At 49.6% G+C, this 16731-nt stretch overlaps 1 protein-coding gene across 1 annotated transcript in view; it reads left to right on the top strand.

Moving 5' to 3' along the window:
* Positions 1-16731, top strand: part of COL13A1 (collagen type XIII alpha 1 chain) — an 84016-nt gene that overhangs the window by 19829 nt on the left and 47456 nt on the right. The window contains exons 3-7 of the mRNA XM_035892549.1: positions 7379-7386; positions 11016-11042; positions 13624-13659; positions 14280-14306; positions 16027-16077. Of these exons, the coding sequence (XP_035748442.1) occupies positions 7379-7386; positions 11016-11042; positions 13624-13659; positions 14280-14306; positions 16027-16077 (149 nt within the window). The remainder of the gene's footprint in view (positions 1-7378; positions 7387-11015; positions 11043-13623; positions 13660-14279; positions 14307-16026; positions 16078-16731) is intronic.

Below are 16731 nucleotides of genomic sequence, written 5' to 3'. Positions count from 1 at the left end.
AGCAGGAAGTAAAAGTGCCATGCATTTTTTTTTTTGCTTTACCCAGCCATGATTTACTTTGGCCAGTTCTTCCATGTGGTTCATCCCTAATTCTGCAGCTCTCCGAGGAATAGGACTTGTATAGGGCCTGGCCAAGTGCTGAAGAAGTGGTCAACTCCTCACTGGAGGAATGTCAGACTTCTGAATAACCAGCTGCAGTTTTCATACCCATTTGGATCTCCAGAGCTTTCAGACACCACCTTTCATATTCCTGGCATGGAATAGGATGAGTTCGAGGATGTAGGGAGCTGCAGAGAGACTATCTAACATCTGCTCTGCCAAGAGTAGGGTTTTATTGGAGTGGTAGCTTGTTGCATTGGCGTGTGTGTCTTCAGATTAAGAGTTGCGAGGTGCTTGTGCAAATGTCCAGGTGTTTGAGGTGGACTCCAGAAACACAGAAGGAGCTGAAGAGTTAGTGGGGTAGTGCCCCTGGAGAAGAAGAGTGGGGGGAAGAAGCTGAGGAGACTCAGCAGTCTGGCAGGGCAACTGTGTTAAAGGCATGAGCTGAAACTGTCCCAGTGTAAAGGAGTTACAGGAAGGGGTCGACTAAAGAAAATAATAAACTCCTCGGCAAGCTGAAATTCAAGACAGAAGAGAAGTAAATCTGGAAGGATTTAAAATCAGTGGGTACGCAAGATGAAAACCTGGAAGTGTAGGGTGAGGTGAGACTATCAAGGACACCAAGAAAATGCTGAAGTTGTTAATCATGAGAAAGAAGGAGACCTTCCTCCTCACTGGAGCGTGAGAGCTGGTCACACCAGACAGTGAGGACACCAGCTTCTTAGAGGAATGCTGCAAGAAATCTCTGAGCCTTTGAGAGCTCATGGAGGACAAGTGACATTTCAGAAGACAAGGGCACGGCAGAGGTGGTGACAGGGAGGAACTCAGTTTCCCTCTGTGATTAAGACCCTGTGGATAAGGTAAATAGACACCATGTCTTCTGCCTTCACCGGGTTGTCTGCCATTGACTCATGCAGCGAGCCGGTGAGCAGGTTGCTATTTGAGAACTGCACTTCAAGAGGCGAACGGGCTGCTGAGGGGGAGCAATGAGAACGACCAGAGGACCAAAGAACACGGCCACTGTGGAGAGACTGGAAGAATTAGGTTTTGTTTAGTCTAAAGACAAGAGAAGACTGTGGGGAACAGGACAGCAGAGGTCAAGCACATAAAAGGTAACCGCAAAAAGGAGAGAAATAAAAAAAGCTGTTCTTTAAGTTTGCTGTGCATCAGAGATCATTGACTGACTTAAACAACACTGGAAATGTTGGGTAGACTCTAAGAAAGATAATAAATGAGTCAGGGTATGGGTATCGCCTGGACCGGATCACTAGGGAAGAGTGCGGTGTCTCCATCCCCAGAGGACAGCAACAGGTTAGAGAAATATTTGCCCAAATGGGCTAGGTAAGGCCTTCTTTCCTTTGCTTGCTTTGAAGATGTTCCCTCCTCGATTTCGTGTCCCTCTCATTCCCCAGGAATCCTTTAATCTCTGTTTGGTTTGCTCAGGGGCGGCAGAAGGGGAAGAGAAAGGGGATAGTCAAGAGCAGCGGTTTTCGGCTGGTGGTTTGTGTGAGCCCAGGGGCATCCTGGCTCTTTGGCAGAAGGTGGCGGGGCGGAGTGAGCCTGCCACCATTCGGTTTCAATTTACCATCCAGGGGTCCGCACCGCTACTGGAAAACCCCGAGGGGGCCTCCAGATCCAAAGCGTGAAAACCCACTGGGCGAGCTGACCCCAGGGGCCCTTCCCAGCCCTGTTTTCTCTGCTTTCTGTGGTGCTAAGTGCTTCAGCATGGCAGGGACAAACGCGATTGTTTGCTGCTTGGAAAGAGCTTGCTGACCCATGGATGCCTGCCCGAAACGAGCATTGTTCTGCCCTGTGTCGGCCATCCCACTGTCTCTCCCCCGGCAGTGCCGGAGGTGCCGTGTTCATCCCGGGTGCAGCCAGCACCGTGTGGACCATCTGCTCTTGGCCCTTTCCTGCCCTTTGTTTTCACAGTGGACTCTCCCAAATGCTTGTCAGAATATTTCTGTTCATCTGTTGTTGAACCCTCGTCTTAGAGCCCTTTAATCTGCCTAACAGGCTCGCTGCGGCTATGCCAATGGCCCAGATTTTCCTCATTGGATTCTTCCGGCTCTGTTGTCCTTATAGATGTTTCTTGAAGCAAGAGGATTCTTGGAGATTCAGTTAGAATCTGTGGCTTAGCTCCATTATCAGTCCCTCACTTTTATTTCTGAGGGTGCTGCTTAATCGTGTTAATTTTTCTATGAGGCTCTACCTCATTGTTCATGTTGGGCATGGCTTCCCATGGACTTCTCCTCTCAGTGCTGTGCTTGAGGCCTTCTCCTTGGCAGGGACTGGTGGTGGTGGTGGTGTGCCGAGATGCTCAGAGTGCCTGAGCAGTGACTTTGATCCTCAACAGCTGCTGATATTAACTGCCGAGTCTCAGTGATGTCATGGGTTTGATTTCGGAGGCGAGCTTGAGTGACTGGCATAACCTGGTGCCTCAGCTTAGCGTTGGTCACATTTTTTGGCAGTGAAATCTTGATAGCCTTTTCGCTGTCCAACATTTCTGCGATCCTTTGAAGAACCCCTTGCTGCTCTGCAAGGGTGTAGCCAAGAGGGGGATGCTTTGGGGATGGAGGGGCCTGGCTTTTCCAAGAGGTTCGTGCTCTCTGGAGGGAGTCACACACTCAGATTGTCGGCTATTGCTGACAACAACTGAAGCAAAATTTCTGGAGGGTGTGCTTTGGGTAATCACTGTAGTTTAAAATTTTTCTTATTATTTTGCAGATTTCTGTTGTCTTTAATTTCCCCTGCAACTAATAATAGTGCATCATGGCAAGGCACGTGGCATTTTTGCTTTTTCGTTTGTGGCTCTCTGAGTTAATGCTCCCTCCGCCTCCCCTCCTATCATTTGTCCCCTGATGGAGGTAGGGAAGATGTCTCTAAAAGACTAGGAGTGCCCTGGAGCTGTTTTGTGAAAACTGCAGCACAGCCAGTCTTTAAAAAAAGGCCAAACCCACCATCTGGGCTCCATGCACCCAACTGGGGTCTGCCTGCTCCGAAACAGGGTCATGCTGCGCTGAACAAGGGGATCCCTGCCACCCCGGGTAAGGTCGTGCTCGGGCTGCTGACATTTTAATCAGCATTTCATAACTAATTGCCTGACCACAGCTATCTTGTTATCAATTAACGTAGTCCTGAATGTCAGGAAGTAACTGTATCTCTCTAACTCGCTAAGGCTGCCTTCTGGGTCTGTGAAATGGCTGGATTTCCTCACAGGGATGGATTACATGTTTACATCTCCCCTTCTGCAGGAGTGTGTGGTGAGGATGATCCAAGGAAGCACAATAATGTCTTTATGTTCCCTCTCTGTCCCTCCCCGTCTTTTGTATGCTATAGAGCAGAAAAAAAAATCTCTCGTATGTGAGCTCTTGGAGCAGGCTGGAAGACACCCACATTGCAGACACCGGACTGCCTGAATCCGAGGAGTTAGAGAAAAAATAAAATGAAGCAATAGCATTTGAGAGCCTTCTGAGGACGGACACTTTTCCAGATGTCAGGAAATGCCCTTAAATGGATGGGATCCTTTCAGTGATCCTATCAGTCCAGGGAGGGTTGCTGTCTCCGAAGCTGGAGGATGTCTCTGCCATCAGTACTCTGACCCGCTCTGATACTGTCCAGCTCTTAAGATCTGATATTCTGGGACATGGGACTTTCCAGATTAGGATAAATATAACCCACTTACAAAACTAAGCATCCCCTCTTCTGAGCCCAAAGAGGTTACAGCGTGGAGGGTGGCTTTTCATCTCTTTGTGTGAGTGAGGGAAAAGGGGTCATTGCAGTTCTTTTTTGATAGTAACTGGTTGAATGGGCTACGGGGAAGGGCAAGTGAGCAGAGGGCTCTGTGGCGTGGCCCGGCCGCTCATCACAGGTGTGCCCCCTCTATATGTGCAATAGGGGGGACTCATCCTGTCTGCAGACCATGGATGCTCACTTGGGCTACAGGAAAGGCAGAGCTTCTTTAAGGGAGGTTTCTATCTGCATAAAAGCCAGAGCAGCTGAGAAGGGACAGTGCAGATGGTGCTAATTTCCAGAGGCCATATGTTTGGAGGGACCCCGGGTACCCCCACAAGAATTCTTTGTTTTCTCAATGTTCATTTTCAAAGGTGCTCTGGAGGTCTTCTCCTTGCAGGAGGCCGCTGCTTCCTCCCACTCGTCCACTCCTGACACGTTTGCTCCGTCCCCTCCTCCGTCCCCCGCTGCTCAACAAGCCCCACAGCTGGATAAACAGCGATCTCAGTCGCTTACAGCCCTCCAGTGCCTTTCAGTGAGATGCCGGCATGGAGAGATGTTTACTGAGCTGCCTGTCGTGGGCGGACAGTCGTGCTGCAGCCCGCATGCCAGCACCGACGCCGCTCTGGTCCCAGCAAGATCGGGTTCAAAACACACAGGTTCTGAAGGTGCCAACTACAAATGTGGGCTCCCTGTTCTGCACGAGGCTGAGGAATTTGGTTGTCTGGGAGCTCTGGGTCTGTCTGCTGGCTGGGCTTAGCTATGAAACGGGCTTAGAAATGTTCACGATTGCTTTGATCCCTGCTGTGTTGACTCGCTGTCCCTTCTCTGCTGGCTGTTCATGGAAAGGGGGATCTAGCTCATCTTCTAAGCAGCACCGCCTCCGTCTCACCCCAGACGAGCTCTCTTGGCTTACAGGGTGGCCAGCATCCGTGACCAGTCCAGGGCAGCTCTGCCAGACCCCTGGCCAGGGGCAAGCCTGGTGCAGTGCACGCAGCGCCGCCGCTGCTGCCCGGGAGAGGCTGGCTCAGCCCAGCCACCGGTGGTCGGAGTTGTTGAGAGCAGAGGCGCGAGGATCCCCTCCCTCCTTTGCCCGCGCTTTCTTCTAATGTGCGTTAAATTACTTCGTGTTATATTAAAGACTGAGCCTCTTTAGAAGCTCTCCTCAGCCTTCTCGTTAATCACCGTGACAGAACATGACAAATCCACTTTGCTGAGGCATTATTTCACTTTGTAAAATCCCCGGTGCTTTGCAACAGCTTATCCAGCAGCACCTCCTCCCTCCCTGCTGTCCTCGGGACATCTTCCCTCCTCCTCCAGCCCATGCAAGAAGATGTTGCTTTTAGGAGTGACTATATCCGAGGGTTTTGTTTCTCCTGGGTCAGGCGGATGGTCCTGGTATTTGAAGCCCAGTCCCTGGATGGTCTCTGCTGATTGACTTATTGCAGCCAAGACTGTGTCCCTGCGGTGTGTTTACACAAGACCGTGCAGCCCCCCCTTCCCATAACCATTAATTTTATAGAGGGCATATAACGAAGATGGGCCTCCAGTATGCCTCCTGCCTTTGATCTGTGGGGGGTGCGTGGCCTGATGGGCCCAGAGCTGCCAGCATCGCTGATTTACTCTGCTCTGCGGACATAGCTTCTGGAGCAAACAAAAGCTTGTGTTTTCTCTCAGCAGTATTGCAATACCATTACAGGCTGTGCTGCTGTCTGGTTGCGTTTGGTCTGGAAGGGCCGGGATGGCTCAGGATTTGCTTGCCTTTACATTTTTTCTTTCAATGGTAGCTAAACGGTTTGGTTCATGCAACCCACGAGCGCCCCAAACCTGTGCAGACGGGTAGGCGGGTTATTAAGGGTCTACAGTGTTGCTAATGGAAATAAAGTCCGTGTATTGGCAAGCTATAAGCATTGACCTTGTGACAGGGTGCTCACGCTGAAACAAAATCTCTCCAAAACAGTTCCCTGACAGAACTTTATTGTCATCCAAGCCAGACTCAGAAAACATTTTTTTTTTTTTTTTTCCCCTCCTAGTCTGGCATAAATTAGGATTCATTTCTGACCTTGCCCTCGAAAATGAACTCTCTGATCAGAAACCCTTTTGTTATTTAGACTTGTCATACCAGGTAGGATAGCAACCTCAGCGCCAACGCTGGTGGTGGGCGGTTGCCAGACCAACCAAATCTGGGTCGTCCCTGAGTTCCTGTCCTGAATTTGTGTGGAGTTGTTGAGCCTTCTGGCTGGGAATGTTGACCTTATCTCTGTCGGTCACCATGAAGGTGCTAAACTTTATTATTTTTTTTGTTTTAACCAAAAGGTACCCTTTAGAGGTAACCTCTTTTGATCCACCATGATGAAAGCTGAGCAAAAGTCTAAGAGTGGCATTTAACAGTGCAATTTTAGGTCACCAAAGCTTGATAGCCAAACCATTTGCTGTAGTCCCCGGTATGAAGGAGTCACGCTAAGTGAGAAGTTTCCAATGCGGAAAATGTTCATCCAAAGTCTACAGTTTCTTTTATGGACTTTCAGCCAGGGGCATTTTCCGGATGACGACGTATTCTGCAGGTGCTCACCGTGACATCCGCCTCCCGTGCAAAGAAGAGGTTGCTGCCTGTTATCTGTCAGCTCGCCTGCTATACTGCTTAGTCTTACTTCTTGGCACTTTACGTAAAGACAAAAAAAAAAAAGAAGAAAACAGAGTGTCTATAAAGTATGGAAAATGTAGAAACCCCTGACAGTTGTATGGTGTGTCTCGCTTCCCCCACAGAGAGGAAACCACAAAATAGTGAGTCCAGGGGTTTCTTTCCATACACACAGTATCTGTCAGGATTTTGAGGAATTTTCTGGGAACTGATGAAAGAAATGTGCTGTTTAAGGCCTGATATATACTGTACAACGGATCTGTGCAAGGAAGATGCAGTGCTGCAGCACAGTGGCAACTTCCAAAAGGCTTTCCAAAATAAAAGAACTTCTTCCAAGAGGGCAGATTGGCTCCTATGGGAACAGAGGCAGAAGCAAAGGGTAGAATTGGCTTGTACTGGGGAGAAGAGGTACCTGATGTGTTTAATAGCTGTAGTTCCCTCATTATCCTTTTCACACCTTTGCAAGATCACCAATGCTGGTGGAAAATGCGTAGGCAGATCCAGATTTAACTTTCTCAACCCCGAGGAGCCTGCAGGATGTGAGGGGGAGTCACACAAGTAACGAGACCCCCCTGCTCTGCGGTGTCACACTCAGGGAGGGGACCCCTGTGTGCCAAAGGACCAAAAATTAGCGTAACGGTGTTGAGAGCCTGACTGACGCGGCCTTCCCAACGCAGGGCTTTCTGAAGCTGCCCTATGCTTGTGGTGACTGTAAGTGGTGCTGCTAATTGTGGGGATATCTTAATTAAAAAGCAGGGAGATGGTGAAAGTGCATCAGCAAATGAGAGCAGCATCAGGATCAACCCCCAAAGATGGTACAGCGTGTTTATCTAGTCCTTCTTGTTAGGGCTTATTGCATTAAAAAATTAATTATTTTTTATTTTTTATTTTTCTTCTCTCTTTCAGGTCCACCTGTAAGTACCAAGCCTCTGTGGTTTTAAAAGCTGTTGACACAGAGTTCACGGGGCATGAAGTAGCAAAGTCTCCCGTCTGTAGTGTCTGGTGCGGTAGCCGCCTTTGCAGTCCTGGCATCTCCCAAACAGCAAGTACTGCGGGTGCTCAGGACCCATATTGGGGTGGGATTGCTCTCGGCTGCATCGCAGCTTCCGAGAGTGAGACAGAGGGAGCGGAGGGATGGGGACATGGCAAACGTGAAGGGCACAGATATCTGGCTGTTACCAGTTGGCCCCACATACCCCGGAGGCATGGGCTGTACGCGCTTCGTGTGCATTGGATGCCACACGCTGAACGAGACGTGCTTGTGAAAAAGGGAAAGATAGATCGCAAACACATGGCGGGAGCTGAGCTGCAGGGACTTGTTGCCTGCTACTCATCCGGGCTTGCTGAACTGTTGGGCCTTCAAGTATAGCTGCAGAACTATCAATTTCAGAGGAAAAATTGCGTTGACAGCTTCCTTTTCAAATGTTAGCTAATGCAAAACCTCAGCGCAGACGATTTAGGCTTCAGGAAAATAGCTAGGTTATTGCAGAAGTTTTCTTACAGCTATTAAGAGACCCACAGTGAACCAGAAGCAGCAATGCAAGGAATGAGGCCATGTATCAACATCTCTCAGGATTATAAAGAAACGCTATATTGTCTCTAGCACGGTCCTTCCAGAGGAAATGGTTTATATTCGTGTACAATAGAGTAACTGTACTGGGTTTCTGTGAAGGAACGTGAGAAGTTAAACATACGGTAGTCATCTTTTGTCTGTTCACGCAAAAATGTCTTAAACGGTTTGCAGATGACGTTCTGAGGAGAAGTAGTTGCTGCATAACCTATCTTCCCCTTTCATCCAGTCGAAATGCTACAGGCTGAACTCCCGCAGATATACGAGCAGAGCCCGATTTAATGACAACAGTCTTCCAAAAAGTTGCACCTTCCAGGCCAAAAGGTCTGAAAGTGTTTTACAGCTGGAAGCCCTGATCCACGCAAAGCTTCAACGATTGCTTATCCCAAGGACTTTCAGGACTGGCGGCTGAAGTGGATGTATTTCAGTGCTAGATTTGGGTTACGGGGAGGAAAGCACTGCTCCAGAGGGGGCGGCTATTGGGGTGGGATTGCTCTCGGCTGCATCGCAGCTTCCGAGAGTGAGACAGAGGGAGCGGAGGGATGGGGACATGGCAAACGTGAAGGGCACAGATATCTGGCTGTTACCAGTTGGCCCCACATACCCCGGAGGCATGGGCTGTACGCGCTTCGTGTGCATTGGATGCCACACGCTGAACGAGACGTGCTTGTGAAAAAGGGAAAGATAGATCGCAAACACATGGCGGGAGCTGAGCTGCAGGGACTTGTTGCCTGCTACTCATCCGGGCTTGCTGAACTGTTGGGCCTTCAAGTATAGCTGCAGAACTATCAATTTCAGAGGAAAAATTGCGTTGACAGCTTCCTTTTCAAATGTTAGCTAATGCAAAACCTCAGCGCAGACGATTTAGGCTTCAGGAAAATAGCTAGGTTATTGCAGAAGTTTTCTTACAGCTATTAAGAGACCCACAGTGAACCAGAAGCAGCAATGCAAGGAATGAGGCCATGTATCAACATCTCTCAGGATTATAAAGAAACGCTATATTGTCTCTAGCACGGTCCTTCCAGAGGAAATGGTTTATATTCGTGTACAATAGAGTAACTGTACTGGGTTTCTGTGAAGGAACGTGAGAAGTTAAACATACGGTAGTCATCTTTTGTCTGTTCACGCAAAAATGTCTTAAACGGTTTGCAGATGACGTTCTGAGGAGAAGTAGTTGCTGCATAACCTATCTTCCCCTTTCATCCAGTCGAAATGCTACAGGCTGAACTCCCGCAGATATACGAGCAGAGCCCGATTTAATGACAACAGTCTTCCAAAAAGTTGCACCTTCCAGGCCAAAAGGTCTGAAAGTGTTTTACAGCTGGAAGCCCTGATCCACGCAAAGCTTCAACGATTGCTTATCCCAAGGACTTTCAGGACTGGCGGCTGAAGTGGATGTATTTCAGTGCTAGATTTGGGTTACGGGGAGGAAAGCACTGCTCCAGAGGGGGCGGCAAGCAGATTCCATCCAGGGCTGTCCCTGCCACTCCACCCTGGGCAGGCGTATGTCGGTGCTAAAGGGATGGGGCAGGCACAGAATTGCTGGTGGTGTTGGCATTTCTATTAACCTCTGCGAGAAATTGGAGTGAGATCAATAGGTCAACGCAGATGTCTCCCGGAGAGCAGTCTGTGCCTTTGCAGGGTGAGGAAGACACATGCTCCAGGCTTCCTCTGCAGCAATAAGGGTTAGAAACTTAATATCGTAATGAAAGATTGAAGCCTGGCAGAAACACATGGGACCACCAGAGAAGTGCTGACAATATATGCTACCGTATCCCAGCTTATTGTGACCCCTGAATCTGTCTCCACACACAGACTTTCAGGAGAGGCTGTGAGGAATGCTACGGCCAATGGAAATAACAAGAGGAAGTCGGGCAGACCGAGTGTTCTTAGCCAAAGCGGAATTTGTCTTGGGCTAACAGCACCCTTGTCTCATTCAGGACCTCTGGGCTTTCTGATCAGCGAGACCGGCTCTGTCACCGTGAGCAAAAGTTCACCACTGAAGAGTCAAGCACAGTCCTCCATGTCACCATAGGAAATGTTTCCCCCCCCCCCATATTTCTCGTGTGGAAGCCGTGCGGAAACTCAAGTTTATGAGCAACAGCCCTGGGCTCCTGCCTGGCTGGTTGTCATACCCATCGTTCTGGGTAGCAAGCCCAAAGCGCTGATGACCCCACATCTCTCTCCAGTTTTTTTTTTTCCCCAGCTTGCAAAACACGATATGTCGGGTGACCCTGCTGCCGGTGTCGGCTTGAGTGTGGGGATGGGCAGAAATACTCGCTAGAAACTCACTGAGCCCAGCTTTGTAGTCTAGGACAAACAGGGGAAAAGCCAGGGAAATGGATGAGCAACATCCCAGCAGCAAAAGGGGCCTTCACACTCTCCTCTTGCCCAACGGATGCTCCCACCGTTATTCTTGAAGTCAACTGAGCCTATGGTGAAGGCAAGGGGAACCTGCAGTCATGTAAGAAATTTGGTGAGATTGGGACTAAAAGGGGCAAAGGAAGGAAGGAAATGATGAAATCGTGCAATAGTCCTGAGGTTCCCGGACTCTTTCGCCGTCTGGACCACATCCGAAGGAAAAGATCCTCTCACGGACGTTTTCTCTCCCATTTCTGAACATGCAACATTTCTGTGGCAACTGCAGCAATTCCATACATGAAAAAATAATATTTAGCAGATGGAAACTAAGGAAGAAAGTCAGAGCCCTGCAATTAGCTCGTTCTCCATGGACTTGCAGATACCTTCAGAGCCTGTGCGGAGAGCTGTGGGTAGAGCCATGCTGAAAGGAGAGAAAACTTCACAAACAGAAGAGTAGGAAACTGAAGCAATCATAGCTGATGGTCAAGGAGCTGTGGAGAGATTTTTAACCATTCTGTTTCCTAAACCCTTACATGTGATTCCATCTCTTTATCAAGCCCTCCCTTCAGAGCTTGAAGCTAATTTTCGTCTTTTCTATGTATTTTGTTTCAGGGCCCTACAGGAAGACCAGGGCTCCAGGTAAATAATTCATTCTTTCTTTTTCATTCCCTCGTGCTCTCTGTCTGGCACTACTGGCATCAGTAGGCCTCCAGGGTTTGTAAGCTGGGGGAAGGTAGCAATCTCGCATAGCAAACCTGATGTGGAAGAACAGCATATTGCAAACAGGACACGGCTCGTACAGAGTAGGGACCACGGGAGCTTTGTAGGACCAAGCTTAAGGGTAACATAATCTTTGTGAATCCTCTTGCATGTGGGAAACACACTACTTTTGAAGATGCCTTTGTCAGCTTGAGGGTCTGGTTGAAGAGGTGCGGCATGCAGTATTCTTGCTGATGGGGCTTGCTAATTGCAGCAGGTTTCAAAAAGCCTAAGTCACTCTGGGACAAATGCAAAAGTCCGTAATAGCAGTATCTACGTCTGAGATAGTCACGAGTGAGGAAGGAGCGTGGGTTTTGGGGTTACAGCTGCATGCTTTCCTGGTGATGGGTCCCTGCTCCCCGAGCTGCTGCTCACCCGGAGACTGCAACAGCCGCAACAGGCAGTTTCCTAATGAGTGAAATGCAAACTGTGCTGCCGGCTTTCCCCCTGACCCAGGACAGAGGCTGCTTGTTGCCTTTCGTGCTCCTCTAGCTCTCACGTGAGAGCTGCAGGCAGCTTCGCATGACTTTGTAACCAACCTACATGGTATCATCCACCCGCAAGTGCTCTTTCCTGGCTCCCTGTCACAGACAACCTTTCCTTATAAACATCTGGCATTTATTTGCTGTCCTACCGGGAGCTCCCCCTTCGCTATTATTGCTTGGAGGGCTGTAACGCTGCGCAGCCACATACCAGACACAGTGCCGTCATGTACCGCTCCGACACCAGGTACTCGCTGGAGACCAGACACGGTTCAGCCCCGACCTTGGGCTTTTCCTGCTCGGGCACAGCCACAGCAGAGTGAAGAGAAATAAAACGAACTTTTACCTCAAGCCATGAGGGAGATCGGCCTGAGCGCAGCTCCGGAGGAAAGCAGCATTTAAGGGACTAAAAGAACAGGAAAACTCAGCATTATATTCTCCAGCAGCCACAAAGTAATCCCAGGGCAAGATGCTGACACCGGGACTTTTGCTCGCTGCCGGCACACAGAGATAAGGAAATATTAGAGGGACAGAGAATCCACCTAAAACCCTAAAGGAAAGCAGTTTCCCATAATCTATCAACTACAAAATTTAAAATCAAGCAGCTGTTTAGTGTTTCATCCATCTGCAAGGGATGCAAAGCATATATTGCGTTTCAATTTATCTAAATCTGCACTGCATTGAAAGGAATGCCCCCAATACCAAACAGCCCCACAGCTCTGCAGGGGGAAGTGGCTAAATTTTCACCAGGTAGTGGTTTGATCCCAGTCTGAGTATGGGATGCGTGGCCAAAGGAGCCTCTGTGTATACCTCGCAAAACAAAGTGAAGTGCATTGCCCTTCCAGAGATTTGGGACTACATCAATGCACTTTGGGACTGAACACGGCGGAAGGCACAAAGAGGTGGCACCGATGGGGCCGGTGTCTCCAGCTGCAAAAACCAGAAAGCCAGGTTCGTGTCTGCAGCCACAGGCAGGGACACTCTGTCTTACGTATGGAAATCCCAAACGTTGCTGGAAACAGAAACGAGAGATGATTATCATGTAATTTTTGCAAAATATAGAGCAAAAGCTACATGACCGCTGAAGCCATAATCATCAAGATCCTTTCAGTAATCAGCTGCTTTCTTCCAAATCTGCACAGCCTTCAGTTTCAGTGACCAGGAATGCAGAGGTGGTTGATTTTCTTTTTTTTTTTTTTTTCTTTTTTAATTGCATAGTTAAATTTAACTGTAAGAGGCAGAAAACTGCCTTGTAGGTAAGTGGCTGAAGCAAATTGCCACTGGTCTTGTGCTCATGTGTTTATGAGGCTCTGTTCAGTGTCGCCTGACCCAAAGCCATTCCCCAAACCGCTGTTAGGATCGCTCACGCTCTGACAATGCGCTGGGAAGTATCTCGGAGGGGTAGAGGACACTGAACGCAGCTGCTCATATGTCTTCTTCCAGACGTGCTTTTTCCTGTGTCAGCTTGTTTTCCCACATTTTTCTCTTGCTTCTGGACAGGACTGTATTTTCAAGCCTAAGAGAATCCTGTTTTAAAGTGATAACTCTATAAATAAATAGCTAACACCCAGATGACTTTAGTAAAGAAAGAGAAAAATGTGACAGTTGGCTACTGCAGGAAGCCAGTTCCCAGGACCCGGATTTTATGAAGTGTTGGAAATTGGGATTCTACTTCGTTAAGCTGAAAACTCTCACCCTTCTGCTGCTGCCTAGACCGCCATATGTCATTTCTGTTGTGAGATGTGCTGGCTTGCCATATGCCCAAGCAAACTGGTGGCTTATCCATGTTCTTAAAGACAGGTTTGGGCACATGCAAATACACTTTCCTCTCTCTCTAACTTGCTCTCTCCCTCTCTCAAAATCCCTGGACACGAGCACCACAGCACGAAGCTGCGTCTGTGGCGCAGCTCATTTGTGCTGTTTTATAGCCTTGCTTTTGGCCAGTTTCCAATTGCCTCTGATTTTGCCTTAATTGCCAGGGAGACAAAGGTGCGATGGGAATCCCTGGGCGGCCGGTAAGTCAAAACCTCTTGCATGTGCCTTATCCTCCCCACCCTCTTCCAACCCTCAGGATTTGGTGGGGGGCTTTCAGGATGACTCTTGGTGGGTGTCAGTCTGAGAAAAGCCACCCTCCCTGAGCCCCACACCTGAGGGGATCTCCTGGTCACAGCAGGGTGGCCAGCCTTGCAAACCACATATGTGCCAGGGGGGTCTTCCCATCCTCTCTGCCGTGTTGCTCAGACCCTCCTCTGGTTTGGCATCACCCCTGGTTGGGTGCCTCCTGCTGCCACCTCATACACTGGCTGGGCTTCCTAACCGTGGGCTTGCTAACACGCACCCCTGCCTGCCACCGGCAGCTGCCCTTTCCAAATAACCCCGACCTGAACAAGGCAGGGGCATCCCCTGCCTGGCTGAGCGCTGTATTTTGGAGCTGCTCTTCGCTCAGGCACCCCAAGGTGAGGATAGGGAAAAGGGCTGGGGCAGGAGCTGAGGCCACCCTGCTCATCCCAGCCCCATAGCCAGGGGTTTAGGGTGGGGGAGCGTGCCCTTGCCGCTGACGCCTGTGTTTGTGTCTCTTTCTCTCTCTTCCCCTGCACCCTCTTGCATGTGGCTGCGACGGGTGCCACTGACCCAGGGACTAAAAGGGCAACCTGGAGAGAAGGTGAGTCGGCTCCTTGCAGCCCACAGCGTCCCCGACTGCCCCCCTCTAGGGCCAGCCCAAGTCCCCTGGTGCTCACAGCCATGGCTGCTGCAGCCAGCTTTGGGCTTTCACCCCGCCAGGCTGCCCCCTCTCTTACCCGGCGGTGGGAGTTTATCTCCCAAATTCCTTCCAGGCCAGTCAGCCTCTGAAGATGCTGCGTTTCTTGTTTATGACAATTTACTAACAGCATAAGAGCCAGTAGGCACACGCAGGGCTCCCCTCGAGGCTTCCTGGGTTTTAACCATTGAGTTTCTTCCCGTTGGCAGCTCCGCTTGCCCTAATTTGCCTGTAGCTCCCCTCTGCCTCCCAGGTTAGCCTGCTCCCTGGTGCAAGCCGTAGCAAGGAAGAAAATGGTGCGGCATGCTCCTATTTCTGATGTGGTGGGACCTCTTCCTCCTAAGGAAAACTGATGGTATCATTGAAGTCTGTGGGAGCCCATCTCCCAAACTGTTTTGTCCTTGCAAAGAAGCGGTGGTTTGCAAAGCATCCTACTGCTGGCCCCCATGTTTTGAAGCGTTTGACGCTTCAGCATTAGTGTATTTCCCCCAGAGCTGTGAGTACCTCCTACCCACAAGAACAGTGGGGTAGAGGGGGGTGTGAATAACTGAGTAACAACGTGTAGAAACTAGGAAGGGATGGATATTCACCTGATAGGGGGATCATCGTGCAGGGCACCAGGCCCATTTGCTCCTATTCATAGGAGACAGAAAGATAAACACCGAGGAAGGGCAAGGTAGGATAGATTCTCCTTCCTTGCTTTCAAGCTTCTGCTTGCTCGTTGGAGCCAACCAACATTATCTAACAGACCAAGATTTCACCGCCTGAAGCCACCCTGCTTTTTCTCTGCGTGTCTTTGCATTTCTCTCTGGCCAAAGCTTTCAACATGAAGGGTCAGCAGATAAATACAAACAAGGGGAAAATCACTCTTAATTGCCCATGCTTCCCCAAAGCCCTCCGTGAGAATCCTAGGTCCTTGGCAGGCCGCAGCTTTGTTTTGCAGTGAGCTCTGTTTGCTCGCAGGCTGCTTGGTTTATAAGATGCTCCATCCCAAGGCTCCCCAGCCCTGGGCGCTTCTGAAGCTGCCTCTCAGGAATATGCCATGTTTTCCAAAGGCAGGGACAGGTCCTGCCCATTGCACATCGTGGGTGGCTAGGAGCTGGAGAGGCAGCTGTTTTCTTTTCCAGCAAGGACTTTGCTGTTTCCATCCACGTCCCAACTGAGTTTGAGAAGCACACAAGCGAGGCATTTCTGGAGGCAGCCAGTGAGCTGCCCGCAGCTCCCATTTCCCTGGAGCCCAGCACACCCCTTCTTCTTTTCTTTCTTGTGCAGGACACGGTCCTCTTGGACTTGCAGGAAGGAAACAGCAAGGGTTTGGGGCCATCTTTCACACTTGTAATGGGGCAGAACCTCTGTTTTGCCAGAAAGTTTTATGTGTTTATAGTTTTCCTTGCTGTGCAGCTTCCATTTTCTGGCACGTCGGAGTAGCTCCAAACAACATCTCTTCTCCCAAAGTGCGGGGCAAGAGCTGGGGGAGGCCAGAACGGCAGCTGCCCCATAAGCCCTGAAGGTCTCACACCTTGAGCACCCTCATTTAACCCCGGTCTTAATGGGAATATAATTGTCTTTGTATTTTCCTCTCCTCCTTTTTTCACCCCTTTTCCTCTCCCTTGTCTCTCTGCAGGGTGCTCCAGGAGAAGCAGGCATGTCTATCATCGGGCCCCGCGGTCCACCCGTAAGTGGCTTTTCTCTCTATTTTTGACTGATGCAGGATGTGGGCAAGTTACAGGGAAAGACTTAGGAGGGGCAGTAAGACACAGCATCAGCTGGAGAGAGCAAAAACCCTGTATAATGTGGTTCCCATGCTGAGCCAGGCTTGGTTTTATACTGCTATTATATACTATATATAATGAAATTACAGCTCATACTCCAGAACAAATGAGGAAGCCTTCCCTTGCAAGGAAACCATATTCCTGTATTTAAAAGGAAGAAGCATATTTCCTTCTTGCAACAGGGCTGCTACTGCTTTTGGAGAAAATACGCCCTTTGCCTGGCTGATCTCAGCCTTTGGTTTTATTAGCAGAGGACAAACCCCCCGATTTTGCAGAAGAGCAGGATCAGAGCTAAGCTGGTGACTGGGGAGCTCACAAAGATGGGTAGTTCAGAGTTGTTCAGGGGTCCTTGCCAAGTACCCTAAGTCTTGGAAACTCTCTGACAGCACAGTTACCGCTATCTCAAAAGTCCCTTTGCTGGCTGGGGAGCCGAGGAAAGTGTAGGCAGGATTTTGCACCCTCTTCCAGCAAAAGTGTCCCTGCAAGGTGCGACGAGTCAGCCAGACAAAGCTTTTTACAAGGATAGGGTCATAAAAAAGGACCAACATGAAGGGCTG

The sequence above is a fragment of the Egretta garzetta genome, unplaced genomic scaffold, assembly GCF_000687185.1.
Source record: "Egretta garzetta isolate BGI_Z169 unplaced genomic scaffold, ASM68718v1 scaffold204, whole genome shotgun sequence".
NCBI classification, from domain to species: domain Eukaryota; kingdom Metazoa; phylum Chordata; class Aves; order Pelecaniformes; family Ardeidae; genus Egretta; species Egretta garzetta.
Note: the sequence above shows the minus strand (reverse complement) of the source record. Positions and strands in the feature narration are given on the sequence as shown.